Raw genomic sequence first — 18,787 nt, forward strand, 5'->3', positions numbered from 1 at the left:
CATTCCTTTTCTGCAATGGAAGATCATTCACTTTGCCTTGGTGTGTACACATTGTATGACAATTATTCACGTGTGTGTGTGTGTGTGTGTGTGTGTGTGTGTGTGTGTGTGTGTGTGTGTGTGTGTGTGTGTGTGTGTGTGTGTGTGTGTGTGTGTGTGTGTGTGTGTGTGTGTGTGTGTGTGTGTGTGTGTGTGTGTGTGTGTGTGTGTGTGTGTGTGTGTGCTCCAGGTGCGTCTGAAGAGCCCGTCCTCCAGAGCGATGTTCTACCAGGCCTCCATCGTAGGGAAGGAGGCCCATCATTTCTCGTTGCCCCAAGGAGCTTCCATCACCATCCCTCCTAAGTAAGCCCTTCTATCTCTAACCCGCAACCATTACCCCTACCCCTAACTCCTACCCATAACCCGTAACCCTTAATCCCTAACCATAACCCTTAACCCCTAACCATAACCCCTAACCATAACCCTTAATCCCTAACCATAACCCTTAACCCCTAACCACAACCCCTAACCATAACCCCTAACAATAACCCCTAACCATAACCCCTAACCATAACCCCTAACCATATCCCCTAATCATAACCCCTAACAATAACCCCTAACCATAACCCCTAACCATATCCCCTAACCATATCCCCTAACCATAACCCCTAACCATAACCCCTAACCATATCCCCTAACCATATCCCCTAACCATAACCCCTAACCATATCCCCTAACCATATCCCCTAATCATATCCCCTAACCATAACCCCTAACCATATCCCCTAACCATAACCCTTAACCCCTAACCACAACCCCTAACCATAACCCCTAACAATATCCCCTAACCATATCCCCTAACCATAACCCCTAACCATAACCCCTAACCATATCCCCTAATCATATCCCATAACCATATCCCCTAACCATATCCCCTAACCATATCCCCTAACCATATTCCCTAACCATAACCCCTAACCATATCCCCTAACCATATCCCCTAATCATATCCCCTAACCATAACCCCTAACCATAACCCCTAACCATATCCCCTAACCATATCCCCTAACCATATCCCCTAACCATATCCCCTAACCATAACCCCTAACCATATCCCCTAACCCCCTATATCCCCTAATCATATCCCCTAACCATATCCCCTAACCATAACCCCTAACCATATCCCCTAACCATATCCCCTAATCATATCCCCTAACCATATCCCCTAACCATAACCCCTAACCATATCCCCTAACCATATCCCCTAACCATAACCCCTAACCATAACCCCTAACCATATCCCCTAACCATATCCCCTAACCATATCCCCTAACCATAACCCCTAACAATAACCCCTAACCATATCCCCAATAACCCCTAACCATATCCCCTAACCATAACCCCTAACCATAACCCCTAACCATAACCCTTAACCCCTATCCACAACCCCTAACCATAATCCATAACCATAACTCCTATCCAAAACCCATAAACCCTAACCCCTAATCCATAACCCCTAACCATAACTCCTAACCCCTATCCATAACCCCTAACCCCTAATCCATAACCTCTAACCATAACTCCTAACCCCTATCCATAACCCATAACCCCTAACCATAACCCCTAACCATATTCTCTAACCCCTAACCATACCCCCTATCCATAACCCATAACCCCTAACCCATAACCCCTAACCCATAACCCCTAACCCATAACCCATAACCCCCAACCCATAACCCCTAACCATATTCTCTAACCCCTAACCATACCCCCTATCCATAACCCATAACCCCTAACCCATAACCCCTAACCCCCAACCCATACCCCTATCCATAACCCATAACCCCTAACCATACCCCTATCCATAACCCATAACCCCTAACCATATCCTCTAACCCCTAACCATAACCCTTAACCCCTAACCACAACCCCTAACCATACCCCCTATCCATAACCCATAACCCCTAACCCATAACCCCTAACCCCCAACCCATAACCCCTAACCCATAACCCCCAACCCATAACCCCTAACCATATTCTCTAACCCCTAACCATACCCCCTATCCATAACCCATAACCCCTAACCCATAACCCATAACCATAACCCCTAACCATAACCCCTAACCATAACCCATAACCATAACCCCTAACCATAACCCCTAACCATAACCCCTAACCATAACCCCTATCCATAACCCATAACCCCTAACCATAACCCCTAACCATATTCTCTAACCCCTAACCATACCCCCTATCCATAACCCATAACCCCTAACCCATAACCCCTAACCATAACCCCTAACCATATCCCCTAACCATAACCCATAACCATAACCCCTAACAATAACCCCTAACCATAACCCCTAACCATAACCCCTAACCATAACCCCTAACCATAACCCCTAACCATAACCCCTAACCATAACCCCTAACCATAATCCATAACCATAACTCCTATCCAAAACCCATAACCCCTAACCCCTAATCCATAACCCCTAACCATAACTCCTAACCCCTATCCATAACCCATAACCCCTAACCATAACCCCTAACCATATTCTCTAACCCCTAACCATACCCCCTATCCATAACCCATAACCCCTAACCATAACCCCTATCCATAACCCCTAACCCCTAATCCATAACCTCTAACCATAACTCCTAACCCCTATCCATAACCCATAACCCCTAACCATAACCCCTAACCATATTCTCTAACCCCTAACCATACCCCCTATCCATAACCCATAACCCCTAACCCATAACCCCTAACCCCCAACCCATAACCCCTAACCCATAACCCTCAACCCATAACCCCTAACCATATTCTCTAACCCCTAACCATACCCCCTATCCATAACCCATAACTCCTAACCCATAACCCCTAACCCCCAACCCATACCCCCTATCCATCACCCATAACCCCTAACCATACCCCCTATCCATAACCCATAACCCCTAACCATATCCTCTAACCCCTAACCATAACCCCTATCCATAACCCATTACCCCTAACCATACCCCCTATCCATAACCCATAACCCATAACCCCTAACCATACCCCCTATCCATAACCCATAACCCCTAACCATATCCTCTAACCCCTAACCATAACCCCTATCCATAACCCATTACCCCTAACCATACCCCTATCCATAACCCATAACCCATAACCCCTAACCATATCCTCTAACCCCTAACCATACCCCCTATCCATAACCCATTACCCCTAACCATACCCCCTATCCATAACCCATAACCCCTAACCCATAACCCCTAACCCCAACCCATAACCCCTAACCATATCCTCTAACCCCTATCCATAATCCATAACCCATAACCCCTAACCCCTAACCATACCCCCTATCCCTGTAGGACAGCAGTGTTCCTCACCCCAGTCCTCCAGAAGCTGTTCTGCTCAGTTACCTTGTGAGATGAAGATCATTTCCCATCTCTTCTATCTGAAATCTGTCTGGTCTACTACTTACTAAAACTACATACTGTGTAGCAATCATACTGCGTACTATTTAGAACACATATGTCAGAGTCAAGGCCCGCGGGCCACATCCGGCCCGCGAGAAGGTTTTTTACGGCCCCTGGGATGATCTTGATTTATTATTAGAACCGGCCCGCAGACCGCAGCAAGCCGGCAGCCCGCAGATCTTTTACACGCACCAATACTACATTTCCCACAATGCAACGGTGACGCACCGAGCAGTAGGCTGCTTCATTTCAATATTTATTGGCACAGCAGTTGTCAGCATCACAGTAAAATTAACTTTCAGATACCCATCAAAAATGGCAAAACGGAAGGTGGACACTGAGAACCGGGGGTTTCAAACAAGGTGGGAGTCGGAGTATTTGTTCACGGAGGTAGCTGGAAAACCTGTGTGTCTTCTGTGTGGAGAAAGTGTGGCGGTACTGAAAGAGTATAATCTGAGACGACATTATGAAACGAAACACGCGGACAAAAACAAGAATATGGACATGGAACAAAGGCTACAAAAGGCAGAGGAATTAAAACGAGGCCTCAAATCTCGACAGGCTCTGTTCAAAAAGCCAAATCACAAGGCCAGGCTGCTGTCAAGGCCAGTTTTATTTTGGCAGAAGAGATCGCTAAATCAGCCCGGCCATTTACAGAGGGGGATTTCATCAAAAACTGCATGATTAAAGTTTGTGACGAAGTTTGCCCAGAAAAAGGCAACTCTTTTTAAATGTGAGTCTGAGCAGAAACACCATTGCCGAGAGAGTAGACCAGTTGTCCATCAATCTAAAAGAGCAGCTTGTGAAAAAGGGAAAAGATTTCATTGCATATTCCTTGGCTGTGGATGAGAGCACCGACATTTCTGACATTGCCCAGTTGTCAATTTTCATCCGCGGAGTGGACTCCAGCCTAAGCGTGACAGAGGAGTTTTTGGCTTTACGTCCTATGCATGGCACAACTACGGGGCATGATTTGTATGAAGAGGTGTCAAGATGTGTAAATGAGATGGAGCTGCCTTGGGAAAAACTCGTGGGTTTGACAACCGACGGAGCACCTGCGATGTGTGGACACAGGAGCGGACTGGTGGCGAAGATACGGGAAAAGATGCAAGAGGAAAACGCGACAGGTGAGCTGACAGCTTATCATTGTATCATACACCAGGAAGCGTTGTGCGGTAAAGCCTTGAAAAGGATTTCCTCAGCTCAGAGCCTTACCCCGAACATTGATGAACTTGTGGAAAAGATGGGACACCACCAAGTATCACCCTCAACCTCAAACAAGTGAACATTACTGTGCAATCACATATTTAGAGTTTTTACTCAGTTCAAGTTTAAAAGTTAAAGTTTAATATTTGTTTTCACTGCATGTTACTTCTCCTTAAACAAAGTGTTGTTTTTGATTAATAGATTTTTGCACTTTATTTTATTGTATTTCAATCCAATTATATTTTAAAAATATTTCAGTTGAGTGGATGATAGAAAATTGCTATTATTGTTTTTTTCTTTGAAGTAAATTTAGCCCACTTTTGCTAAAATAGAAAATATAGGCTACTGATGGTGCCTTGAATACCGGTTTCTTTCATTTAATGTTCATGTTATGGGGATTTTTATATAAAGGAAATTTGTCTTTTGTGTCTGTTGAAAATTAAAGATTACTGACAGAGCCATAAGAAAATATTGCTTTATTTATCTGATCATATTGGAATATATTTGTTAGGTTTTCAGTAGGTTCAATTAGGTTCACTAGACTATATGCGTCATTTAAAAAATTTTCAATGAACATTCGAACAGTCCGGCCCTCGGCTTGTAGCTAAATTTTTTATTTGGCCCTCCGTCCATTTGACTTTGACACCCCTGATTTAGAATGTACTGTGTAGTCAAATCTAATGCAGTAATCAACAAATGTCAACATACTAGGCTCATCCACACTGATGATGATGTCATCTGTGTTGATTCCCACCATCCCTTCATTTTGGTACAACGCATCAATTTATCTGATCATCAGCTGCTGTGAAACACGTGTCTGGAAAGAGGATTGTCTTAGGTAATAGTGTGCAGGGAATTCTGGATGAAAAACCAAAATGATTATAACATCCTGGCATTTAAACTATACTACATTATTTAAATGTCATATACTATAAAGGTTCTGTTTTCATGTACCCAAAATGTATGTTATTTAGAATGCAGGGCATTCAGACACAGCCACTGTCTTTCTCTCTCTGTCCTGGCTCTGTCTTTCTCTGTCTGTCCTGGTTCTGTCTTTCTCTCTCCGTCCTGGCTCTGTATTTCTCTGTCTATCATGGTTCTGTCTTTCTCTCTCTGTCCTGGCTCTGTCTTTCTCTCTCTGTCCTGGCTCTGTCTTTCTCTCTCTATCCTGGCTCTGTCTTTCTCTCTCTATCCTGGCTCTGTCTTTCTCTGTCTATCCTGGCTCTGTCTTTCTCTCTCTGTCCTGTCTCTGTCTTTCTCTCTCTATCCTGGCTCTGTCTTTCTCTCTCTATCCTGGCTCTGTCTTTCTCTCTCCGTCCTGGCTCTGTCTTTCTCTGTCTATCCTGGCTCTGTCTTTCTCTGTCTGTCCTGGCTCTGTCTTTCTCTGTCTGTCCTGGCTCTGTATTTCTCTCTCTGTCCTGGTTCTGTCTTTCTCTGTCTGTCCTGGCTCTGTCTTTCTCTGTCTGTCCTGGCTCTGTCTTTCTCTGTCTGTCCTGGCACTGTCTTTCTCTCTCTGTCCTGGCTCTGTCTTTCTCTCTCTGTCCTGGCTCTGTCTTTCTCTCTCTGTCCTGGCTCTGTCTTTCTCTGTCTGTCCTGGCTCTGTCTTTCTCTCTCCGTCCTGGCTCTGTCTTTCTATCTCTATCCTGGCTCTGTCTTTCTCTCTCTATCCTGGTTCTGTCTTTCTCTCTCTATCCTGGCTCTGTCTTTCTCTGTCTATCCTGGTTCTGTCTTTCTCTGTCTGTCCTGGTTCTGTCTTTCTCTCTCTATCCTGGCTCTGTCTTTCTCTGTCTGTCCTGGCTCTGTCTTTTTCTGTCTGTCCTGGCTCTGTCTTTCTATCTCTATCCTGGCTCTGTCTTTCTCTCTCTATCCTGGCTCTGTCTTTCTCTGTCTGTCCTGGCTCTGTCTTTCTCTCTCTATCCTGGCTCTGTCTTTCTCTCTCTATCCTGGCTCTGTCTTTCTCTCTCTGTCCTGGCTCTGTCTTTCTCTGTCTGTCCTGGCTCTGTCTTTCTCTCTCTGTCCTGGTTCTGTCTTTCTCTGTCTGTCCTGGCTCTGTCTTTCTCTGTCTATCCTGGCTCTGTCTTTCTCTCTCTATCCTGGCTCTGTCTTTCTCTCTCTGTCCTGGCTCTGTCTTTCTCTCTCTGTCCTGGCTCTGTCTTTCTCTCTCTATCCTGGCTCTGTCTTTCTCTCTCCGTCCTGGCTCTGTCTTTCTCTGTCTATCCTGGCTCTGTCTTTCTCTGTCTGTCCTGGCTCTGTCTTTCTCTCTCTATCCTGGCTCTTTCTTTCTCTCTCTATCCTGGCTCTGTCTTTCTCTGTCTGTCCTGGCTCTGTCTTTCTCTGTCTGTCCTGGCTCTGTCTTTCTCTCTCTGTCCTGGCTCTGTATTTCTCTGTCTATCCTGGCTCTGTCTTTCTCTCTCTATCCTGGCTCTGTCTTTCTCTGTCTATCCTGGCTCTGTCTTTCTCTGTCTGTCCTGGTTCTGTCTTTCTCTCTCTATCCTGGTTCTGTCTTTCTCTCTCTATCCTGGCTCTGTCTTTCTCTCTCCGTCCTGGCTCTGTCTTTCTCTGTCTATCCTGGCTCTGTCTTTCTCTCTCTATCCTGGCTCTGTCTTTCTCTCTCTGTCCTGGCTCTGTCTTTCTCTGTCTGTCCTGGCTCTGTCTTTCTCTCTCTGTCCTGGCTCTGTCTTTCTCTGTCTATCCTGGCTCTGTCTTTCTCTGTCTGTCCTGGTTATGTCTTTCTCTCTCTGTCCTGGCTCTGTCTTTCTCTCTCTGTCCTGGCTCTGTCTTTCTCTGTCTGTCCTGGCTCTGTCTTTCTCTCTCTGTCCTGGCTCTGTCTTTCTCTGTCTGTCCTGGCTCTGTCTTTCTCTGTCTGTCCTGGTTATGTCTTTCTCTCTCTATCCTGGCTCTGTCTTTCTCGCTCTATCCTGGCTCTGTCTTTCTCTGTCTGTCCTTGCTCTGTCTTTCTCTGTCTATCCTGGTTCTGTCTTTCTCTCTCTGTCCTGGCTCTGTCTTTCTCTGTCTATCCTGGTTCTGTCTTTCTCTGTCTGTCCTGGTTCTGTCTTTCTCTCTCTATCCTGGCTCTGTCTTTCTCTGTCTGTCCTGGCTCTGTCTTTCTCTGTCTGTCCTGGCTCTGTCTTTCTCTCTCTATCCTGGCTCTGTCTTTCTCTCTCTATCCTGGCTCTGTCTTTCTCTGTCTGTCCTGGCTCTGTCTTTCTCTCTCTATCTTGGCTCTGTCTTTCTCTCTCTATCCTGGCTCTGTCTTTCTCTCTCTGTCCTGGCTCTGTCTTTCTCTGTCTGTCCTGGCTCTGTCTTTCTCTCTCTGTCCTGGTTCTGTTTTTCTCTGTCTATCCTGGTTCTGTCTTTCTCTGTCTATCCTGGCTCTGTCTTTCTCTCTCTGTCCTGGCTCTGTCTTTCTCTCTCTGTCCTGGCTCTGTCTTTCTCTCTCTGTCCTGGCTCTGTCTTTCTCTCTCAGTCCTGGCTCTGTCTTTCTCTCTCTGTCCTGGCTCTGTCTTTCTCTCTCTGTCCTGGCTCTGTCTTTCTCTCTCTGTCCTGGCTCTGTCTTTCTCTGTCTATCTTGGCTCAGTCTTTCTCTGTCTATCCTGGCTCAGTCTTTCTCTGTCTATCCTGGCTCTGTCTTTCTCTGTCTGTCCTGGCTCTGTCTTTCTCTGTCTATCCTGGCTCTGTCTTTCTCTCTGTCTAACTGTATTAGAGTTAACTGGCTGCCTGTCTTCTCAACTGGTGTTCAGTGTCTTGACTGGTCTTCCAATGATCCCATGGCTTTCCCCGTCTCTGCCCCACCTTATCGTTGAGCCTTACACTCTGTCCTCCTCTCCACTAGGGGGCGTTGTGTGGAGGTGACCGTGCAGTACTCCTGTTCCTTCCTGAGGCCAATGGAGGCGGTGCTACTGCTGACATCACGCTCTGCCTCCTCAGCCACTCCCTCTGGAGCCACTCTGGCCTTCAGCCTCAAGACCCAGGTCACACACATCACCCCCAGCGTGAGTACACACACACACACACACACACACACACACACACACACACACACACACACACACACACACACACACACACACACACACACACACACACACACACACACACACACACACACACACACACACACACACACACACCTCTCTCTCTCTCTCTCTCTCTCTCTCTTAGCCTAGTGGTTAGAGCGTTGGGCCAGTAACCGGAATGTTGCTGGATCGAATCCCCGAGCCTCTCTGATTCAGAGCGGTTGGGTTAAATGTGGAAGACACATTACAGTTGAATACATTCAGTTGGACAACTGACCAGGTATCCTCCTTCCCCTTTTCTGTTCTCTTTCTTCCTTTCTCTCTTTTCTCTCTCTGTTGTGGAATGAACATCTTAACTCTCTGTAAATCATGCAGCATTAGTCCTTTGATCTGTTATCTTCCAGTCTTCTCCAGTTGCCATTCACTATGTACAGTATATAACACCATACACTATGTACAGTATATAACACCATACACTATGTACAGTATATAACACCATACACTATGTACAGTATATAACACCATACACTATGTACAGTATATAACACCCTACACTATGTACAGTATATAACACCATACACTATGTACAGTATATAACACCATACACTATGTACAGTATATAACACCATACACTATGTACAGTATATAACACCATACACTATGTACAGTATATAACACCATACACTATGTACAGTATATAACACCATACACTATGTACAGTATCTAACACTATTGCTTGACATAATGGGAAAATCAAAAGAAATCTGCCAAGACCTCAGAAAATAATTGTAGACCTCCACAAGTCTGGTTCATCCTTCGGAGCAATTTCCAAATGCCTGAAGGTACCATGTTCATCTGTACAAACAATAGTATGCAAGTATAAGCACCATGGGACCACGCAGCCGTCATACCGCTCAGGAAGGAGACGCGTTGTGTCTCCTAGAGATGAACGTATGTTGGTGCAAGAAGTGCAAATCAATCCCAGAACAACAGCAAAAAACCTTGTGAAGATTCTAGAGGAGTGGGCCTCCCGGGTGGCGCAGTGGTCTAGGGCACTGCATCGCAGCGCTAGCTGTGCCACCAGAGACTCTGCGTTCGCGCCCAGGCTCTGTCGCAGCTGGCCGCGACCGGGAGGTCCGTGGGGCGACGCACAATTGGCCTAGCGTCGTCCAGGTTAGGGAGGGTTTGGCCGGTAGGGATATCCTTGTCTCATCGCGCATCAGCGACTCCCGTGGCAGGCGGGGTGCAGCGCACGCTAACCAAGGTAGCCAGGTGCACGGTGTTTCCTCCGACACATTGGTGCGGCTGGCTTGGGTTGGAGTTAAAAAGCAGTGCGGCTTGGTTGTGTTTCGGAGGACGCATGGCTTTCGACCTTCGTCTCTCCCGAGCCCGTACGGGAGTTGTAGCGATGAGACAAGACAGTAATTACTAACAATTGGATACCACGAAATTGGGGAGAAAAGGGGGTAGGGGGTAAAATTACATTTCAAAAATTAAAAAGATTCTGGAGGAAACAGGTACAAAAGTATCTATATCCACAGTAAAACTGTCATGCAGGTGAAAGAGGACCCAAAAGCGACTTGGCGAAAACAGAGTCTTTAATCCAGTAAAGTAAATACAATCAAAAAACACAACTTTCACTCGAAAAGACGAGGACAAACTGGTGACTCGATCTTGAACAGCAGGTGAACAGCAGGTTGCCTCGGGAAGGCACTTGAACCAAACAGACTCAGACACCTGCTCACCACGCAGCATCTGAGGAAAACACGACACGACAGGGCGATACACAAACACAGCACGGTGAATTCTAGACAAGGAACCGACAGGGCAGAAACGAATAACAAGGAGAGAAATAGGGACTCTAATCAGGGAAAAGGATCGGGAACAGGTGTGGGAAGGCTAAATGATGATTAGGGGAATAGGAACAGCTGGGAGCAGGAACGGAACGATAGAGAGAAGAGAGAGCGAGAGAGTGAGAGAGGGAGGGGGAGAGAGAGGGATAGAAAGAGGGAAAGAACCTAATAAGACCAGCAGAGGGAAACGAATAGAATGGGGAGCACAGGGACAAGACATGATAATAAATGACAAAACATGACAGTACCCCCCACTCACCGAGCGCCTCCTGGCGCACTCGAGGAGGAATCCTGGCGGCAACGGAGGAAATCATCAATGAGTGAACGGTCCAGCACGTCCCGAGACGGAACCCAACTCCTCTCCTCAGGACCGTAACCCTCCCAATCCACTAAGTATTGGTGACCCCGTCCCCGAGAACGCATGTCCATGATCTTATGTACCTTGTAAATAGGTGCGCTCTCGACAAGGACGGGAGGGGGGAGGGAAGACGAACGGGAGTGCGAAGAAAGGGCTTGACACAGGAGACATGGAAGACAGGATGGACGCGACGAAGATGTCGCGGAAGAAGCAGTCGCACAGCGACAGGATTGACGACCTGGGAGACACGGAACGGACCAATGAACCGCGGAGTCAACTTACGAGAAGCTGTCGTAAGAGGAAGGTTGCGAGTGGAAAGCCACACTCTCTGGCCGCAACAATACCTTGGACTCTTAATCCTGCGTTTATTGGCGGCTCTCACAGTCTGTGCCCTGTAACGGCAAAGTGCAGACCTCACCCTCCTCCAGGTGCGCTCACAACGTTGGACAAACGCTTGAGCGGAGGGGACGCTGGACTCGGCAAGCTGGGATGAGAACAGAGGAGGCTGGTAACCCAGACTACTCTGAAACGGAGATAACCCGGTAGCAGACGAAGGAAGCGAATTGTGAGCGTATTCTGCCCAGGGAGCTGTTCTGCCCAAGACGCAGGGTTTCTGAAAGAAAGGCTGCGTAGTATGCGACCAATCGTCTGATTGGCCCTCTCTGCTTGACCGTTAGACTGGGGATGAAACCCGGAAGAGAGACTGACGGACGCACCAATCAAACGACAGAACTCCCTCCAAAACTGTGACGTGAATTGCGGGCCTCTGTCTGAAACGGCGTCTAACGGGAGGCCATGAATTCTGAATACATTCTCGATAATGATTTGTGCCGTCTCCTTAGCGGAAGGAAGTTTAGCGAGGGGAATGAAATGTGCCGCCTTAGAGAACCTATCGACAACCGTAAGAATCACAGTCTTCCCCGCAGACAAAGGCAGACCGGTAATGAAGTCTAGGGCGATGTGAGACCATGGTCGAGAAGGAATGGGGAGCGGTCTGAGACGACCGGCAGGAGGAGAGTTACCCGACTTAGTCTGCGCGCAGTCCGAACAAGCAGCCACGAAACGGCGCGTGTCACGCTCCTGAGTCGGCCACCAAAAGCGCTGGCGAATAGACGCAAGAGTGCCTCGAACACCGGGATGACCAGCTAACTTGGCAGAGTGAGCCCACTGAAGAACAGCCAGACGAGTGGAAACAGGAACGAAAAGGAGGTTACTAGGACAAGCGCGCGGCGACGCAGTGTGCGTGAGTGCTTGCTTAACCTGTCTTTCAATTCCCCAGACTGTTAACCCGACAACACGCCCATAAGGAAGAATCCCTCGGGATCAGTAGAAGCCACAGAAGAACTAAACAGACGGGATAAGGCATCAGGCTTGGTGTTCTTGCTACCCGGACGGTAAGAAATCACAAACTCGAAACGAGCGAAAAACAACGCCCAACGAGCTTGACGGGCATTAAGTCGTTTGGCAGAACGGATGTACTCAAGGTTCTTATGGTCTGTCCAAACGACAAAAGGAACGGTCGCCCCCTCCAACCACTGTCGCCATTCGCCTAGGGCTAAGCGGATGGCGAGCAGTTCACGGTTACCCACATCATAGTTGCGCTCAGATGGCGACAGGCGATGAGAAAAATAAGCGCAAGGATGAACCTTATCGTCAGACTGGAAGCGCTGGGATAGAATGGCTCCCACGCCTACCTCTGAAGCGTCAACCTCGACAATGAATTGTCTAGTGACGTCAGGAGTAACGAGGATAGGAGCGGACGTAAAACGTTCTTTTAGAAGATCAAAAGCTCCCTGGGCGGAACCGGACCACTTAAAACACGTCTTGACAGAAGTAAGAGCTGTGAGAGGGGCAGCAACTTGACCGAAATTACGAATGAAACGCCGATAGAAATTAGCGAAACCTAAAAAGCGCTGCAACTCGACACGTGACCTTGGAACGGGCCAATCACTGACAGCTTGGACCTTAGCGGAATCCATCTGAATGCCTTCAGCGGAAATAACGGAACCGAGAAAAGTAACGGAGGAGACATGAAAAGAGCACTTCTCAGCCTTTACGTAGAGACAATTCTCTAAAAGGCGCTGTAGAACACGTCGAACGTGCTGAACATGAATCTCGAGTGACGGAGAAAAAATCAGGATATCGTCAAGATAGACAAAAACAAAGATGTTCAGCATGTCTCTCAGAACATCATTAACTAATGCCTGAAAAACAGCTGGCGCATTGGCGAGACCAAACGGCAGAACCCGGTACTCAAAATGCCCTAACGGAGTGTTAAACGCCGTTTTCCACTCGTCCCCCTCTCTGATGCGCACGAGATGGTAAGCGTTACGAAGGTCCAACTTAGTAAAGCACCTGGCTCCCTGCAGAATCTCGAAGGCTGATGACATAAGGGGAAGCGGATAACGATTCTTAACCGTTATGTCATTCAGCCCTCGATAATCCACGCAGGGGCGCAGAGTACCCTCCTTCTTCTTAACAAAAAGAACCCCGCCCCGGCCGGAGAGGAAGAAGGCACTATGGTACCGGCGTCAAGAGACACAGACAAATAATCCTCGAGAGCCTTACGTTCGGGAGCCGACAGAGAGTATAGTCTACCCCGAGGAGGAGTGGTCCCTGGAAGGAGATCAATACTACAATCATACGACCGGTGAGGAGGAAGGGAGTTGGCTCGGGACCGACTGAAGACCGTGCGCAGATCATGATATTCCTCCGGCACTCCTGTCAAATCGCCAGGTTCCTCCTGAGAAGTAGGGACAGAAGAAACGGGAGGGATGGCAGACATTAAACACTTCACATGACAAGAAACGTTCCAGGATAGGATAGAATTACTAGACCAATTAATAGAAGGATTATGACATACTAGCCAGGGATGACCCAAAACAACAGGTGTAAACGGTGAACGAAAAATCAAAAAAGAAATAGTCTCACTGTGGTTACCAGATACTGTGAGGGTTAAAGGTAGTGTCTCAAATCTGATACTGGGAAGATGACTACCATCTAAGGCGAACATGGGCGTAGGCTTCTCTAACTCTCTGAAAGGAATGTCATGTTTCCGAACCCATGCTTCGTCCATGAAACAACCCTCAGCCCCAGAGTCTATCAAGGCACTACATGTAGCACCCGAACCGGTCCAGCGTAGATGGACCGACAAAGTAGTACAGGATTTTGATGGAGAGACTTGAGTAGTTGCGCTCACCTGTAGCCCTCCGCTTACAGATGAGCTCTGGCTTTTACTGGACATGAATTAACAAAATGTCCAGCAACTCCGCAATAGAGGCACAGGCGGTTGGTGATCCTCCGTTCCCTCTCCTTAGTCGAGATGCGAATCCCTCCCAGCTGCATGGGCTCAGTCTCTGAGCCAGAGGAGGGAGATGGTTGCGATGCGGAGCAGGGAAACACCGTTGATGCGAGCTCTCTTCCACGAGCCCGGTGACGAAGATCTACCCCTCGTTCTATGCGGATGGCGAGAGCAATCAAAGAGTCCACATCTGAAGGAACCTCCCGGGAGAGAATCTCATCCTTAACCACTGCGTGGAGTCCCTCCAGAAAACGAGCGAGCAGCGCCGGCTCGTTCCACTCACTAGAGGCAGCAAGAGTGCGAAACTCAATAGAATAATCCATTATGGACCGTTCACCTTGGCATAGGGAAGCCAGGGCCCTAGAAGCCTCCCTACCAAAAACTGAACGGTCAAAAACCCGAATCATCTCCTCTTTAAAGTTCTGGTACTTGTTAGAGCAATCAGCCCTTGCCTCCCAGATAGCTGTGCCCCATTCTCGAGCCCGGCCAGTAAGGAGTGAAATGACGTAAGCAACCCGAGCTCTCTCTCTAGAGTATGTGTTGGGTTGGAGAGAGAACACAATCTCACACTGCGTGAGAAAGGAGCGGCACTCAGTGGGCTGCCCGGAGTAGCAAGGTGGGTTATTAACCCTAGGTTCTGGAGGCTCGGCAGGCCAGGAAGTAACAGGTGGCACGAGACGAAGACTCTGGAACTGTCCAGAGAGGTCGGAAACCTGAGCGGCCAGGTTCTCCACGGCATGGCGAGCAGCAGACAATTCCTGCTCGTGTCTGCCGAGCATGGCTCCTTGGATCTCGACGGCAGTGTAACGAGCGTCTGAAGTCGCTGGGTCCATTCCTTGGTCGGTTCCTTCTGTCATGCAGGTGAAAGAGGACCCAAAAGCGACTTGGCGAAAACAGAGTCTTTAATCCAGTAAAGTAAATACAATCAAAAAACACAACTTTCACTCGAAAAGACGAGGACAAACTGGTGACTCGATCTTGAACAGCAGGTGAACAGCAGGTTGCCTCGGGAAGGCACTTGAACCAAACAGACTCAGACACCTGCTCACCACGCAGCATCTGAGGAAAACACGACACGACAGGGCGATACACAAACACAGCACGGTGAATTCTAGACAAGGAACCGACAGGGCAGAAACGAATAACAAGGAGAGAAATAGGGACTCTAATCAGGGAAAAGGATCGGGAACAGGTGTGGGAAGGCTAAATGATGATTAGGGGAATAGGAACAGCTGGGAGCAGGAACGGAACGATAGAGAGAAGAGAGAGCGAGAGAGTGAGAGAGGGAGGGGGAGAGAGAGGGATAGAAAGAGGGAAAGAACCTAATAAGACCAGCAGAGGGAAACGAATAGAATGGGGAGCACAGGGACAAGACATGATAATAAATGACAAAACATGACAAAAACGAGTCCTATATAGACATAACCTGAAAGGCCGCTCAGCAAGGAAGAAGCTACTGCTCCAAAACCGTCATAAAAAAGCCAGGAATTTTTTTTTTACTTTTTGGAGAAATGTCCTCTGGTCTGATGAAACAAAAATAGAACTGTTTGGCCATAATGACCATCGTTATGTTTGGAGGAAAAAGGGGGAGACTTGCAAGCCAAAGAAAACCATCCCAACGGTGAAGCATGAAGGTGGCAGCATCATATTGTGGGGGTAATTTGCTGCAGGAGGGACTGGTGCACTTCACAAAATAGATGTCATCATGAGGTAGGAAAATTATGTGGATATACTGAAGCAACATCTCAAGACATCAGTCAGGAAGTTAAAGCTTGGTCGTAAATGGGTCTTCCAAATGGATAATGACCCCAAGCATACTTCCAAAGTTGTGGTAAAATGGCTTAAGGACAACAAAGTCAAGGTATTGGAGTGGCCATCACAAAGCCCTGACCTCAATCCTATAGAAAATGTGTGGGCAGAACTGAAAAAGTGTGTGCGAACAGGGAAGCCCACAAACCTGACTCAGTTACACCAGCTTCGTCAGGAGGAATGGGCCACAATTCACCCAACTTATTGTGGGAAGCTTGTAGAAGGCTACACGACACGTTTGACCCAAGGTAAACAATTTAAAGGCAACGCTACCAAATACAAATAGAGTGTATGTAAACTTCTGACCCATTGGGAATGTGATGAAATAAAGAAAAACTGAAATAAACAACTCTCTCTACTATTATTCTGACATTTCACATTCTTAAAATAAAGTGGTGATCCTATCTGACCTAAAACAGGGAATTGTTACCTGGATTTAATGTCAGGAATTGTGAAAAAACTGAGTTTAAATGTATTTGACTAAGGTGTATGTAAACTTCCGACTTCAACTCTATATAACACCTCACAATAATTCACAATGTATTTAACACCTCACAATCATTTGTTGTCCTGAATCAAATCAAATGTTATTGGTCACATACACATTATTAGCAGATGTTAATGTGAGTGTAGCAAAATGCTTGTGTTTCTATTTCCGACCGTGCAGTAATATCTAACAAGTAAGGACATGGTTGAGGTAAGGGGACATGGAACGGGTAAGGGGAGTAACTTACGTCTGGGCAGGTGCCTAGGAGCCTTGCACTGGGCGCACACCGAGCAAGAGGAAACATAAACCCTCACGTCCTTAGCCAAAGTGGGCCACCAGTACTTCCCACAGTGCACCGGCCGACCGGTTGTCCTTGATGATCTTTTTGGCCTTTCTGTGACTACGGGTGCTGTAGGTGTCATGGAGGGCAGGTAGTTTGCCCTCAGTGATGCGTTGTGCAGAACGCACCACCCTCTGGAGAGCCTTGCGATTGAGGGGGGTGCAGTTGCTGTACCAGGCTGTAATACAGCTCAACAGGATACTCTCGATTGTGCATCTGTAAAGGTTTGTCAGGGTTTTAGGTGACAAGCCAAATTTCTTCAGCCTCCTGAAGTTGAAGAGGTGCAATTGTCTGTGATGTGTACGCGGTATGCAAACTGAAGTGGGTCTAGGGTTTCCGGTAAGGTGGAGGTGATATGATCCTTGACTAGTCTCACAAAGCACTTCATGATGACAGAAGTGAGTGCTACGGGGCGGTAGTCATTTAGGTCAGTTATCTTTGCCTTCTTTGGTACAAGAACAATGGTGGCCATCTTGAAGCATGTGGGGACAGAGATTGAATATGTCCGTAAACACACCAGCCAGCTGGTCTGCGCATGCTCTGAGGACATGGCTAGGGATGCCGTCCGGGCCAGCAGCCTTGCGATGGTTTAAATGTTTTACTCATGTCGGCCACGGAGAAGAGTTTAGCGTCCTTGTTAGCGCGCCGCGACGGTGGCACTGTATTGTCCTCAAAGAGGGCAAAGAAGGTGTTTAGTATGTCTGGAAGCAAGATGCCGCCAATGCACTTCTTTATAAACTTGTCTGTTGTTGTCTGAGGCTGACCGGAACATATCGCAGTCCTCATGATCAAAACAATCTTGAAGCGTGGATTCCGATTGGTCAGACCAGCACTGAATGGTTCTAGTTACTGGTACATCCTGTTTGAGTTTCTGCCTATAAGACGGTAGGAGCAAGATAGAGTCGTGGTCGGATTTGCTGAAGGGAAAGCGGGGGAGGGCTTTGTATGCACCGCGGAAGTTAGAGTAGCAGTGATCCAGTGTATTACACCCACGCGTAGTGCAATCAATATGCTGATAGAATTTAGGGAGCCTTGTTCTCAAATGTGCTTTGTTAAAAAAATCTGCTATAATGAATGCAGCCTCAGGATATATGGTTTCCATTTTACATAGAGTCCAGTGAATGTAACGGCATTCGTCTGTTGAAAGAAGAGAGTCGGACAGAAATGCAGCATGTAGGTTACTCATGACTTTAATGAAAGATATGACGGTACATGAAATAACTGAAACTAAATACAAAAAACAACAGAACGGAACGTGAAACTAATTACAGCATATCTGGTGACTACTACACAAAGATAGGAACAAACACCCACAAAATACAAAGCGAACTCAGGCTACCTAAATACGGTTCCCAATCCGAGACAACGAGAATCACCTGACTCCAATTGAGAACCGCCTCAGGCAGCCAAGCCTAACTAGACACACCCCTAATCATACACAATCCCAATGCTAATAAAACCCCAATACGAAACACAACATATAAACCCATGTCACACCCTGGCCTACCCAAACATATAACAAAAACACGAAATACAATGACCAAGGCGTGACAGTGAAGTTCTTTGAGGGGCGTCTTGGTGTCTGCTTGAGGGGGAATGTACACAGCTGTGACGATAACTGACGAGAAGTCTCTTGGGAGATAATATGGCCGGCATTTGATAGTAAGGAATTCTAGGTCGTGTGAGCAGAAGGACTTGAGATCCTGTATGTTGTTATGATTACACCATGAGTCGTTCATCATGAAGCATACACCTCCACCCTTCCTCTTCCCAGAGAGGTGTTTATCTCTGTCGGCGCGATGCATGGAGAAGCCCGGTGGTTGAACTGATTCCGACAACATATCCCGAGAGAGACATTTTTTCATGAAATAGAGAATGTTACAATCTCTGATGTCTCTCTGGAAAGCAACCCTTGCTGGAATTTAATCTACCTTGTTGTCAAGAGACTGGATATT

The 18,787-nt window shown here is 47.3% G+C and overlaps 1 protein-coding gene across 1 annotated transcript in view; it reads left to right on the forward strand.

The window, feature by feature from the left end:
- Window positions 1-232: 232 nt before the first annotated feature.
- The window catches only part of LOC124028268 (cilia- and flagella-associated protein 47-like), a gene marked incomplete at its 3' end in the record, with an annotated part of 21,880 nt that continues 3,325 nt past the window's right edge, over window positions 233-18,787 (forward strand). The window contains exons 1-2 of the mRNA XM_046340375.1: window positions 233-342; window positions 8,501-8,660. Coding sequence (XP_046196331.1) covers window positions 260-342; window positions 8,501-8,660 — 243 coding nt within the window. The remainder of the gene's footprint in view (window positions 343-8,500; window positions 8,661-18,787) is intronic.

Source organism: Oncorhynchus gorbuscha, unplaced genomic scaffold, assembly GCF_021184085.1.
Source record: "Oncorhynchus gorbuscha isolate QuinsamMale2020 ecotype Even-year unplaced genomic scaffold, OgorEven_v1.0 Un_scaffold_3933, whole genome shotgun sequence".
Lineage (NCBI taxonomy): Eukaryota > Metazoa > Chordata > Actinopteri > Salmoniformes > Salmonidae > Oncorhynchus > Oncorhynchus gorbuscha.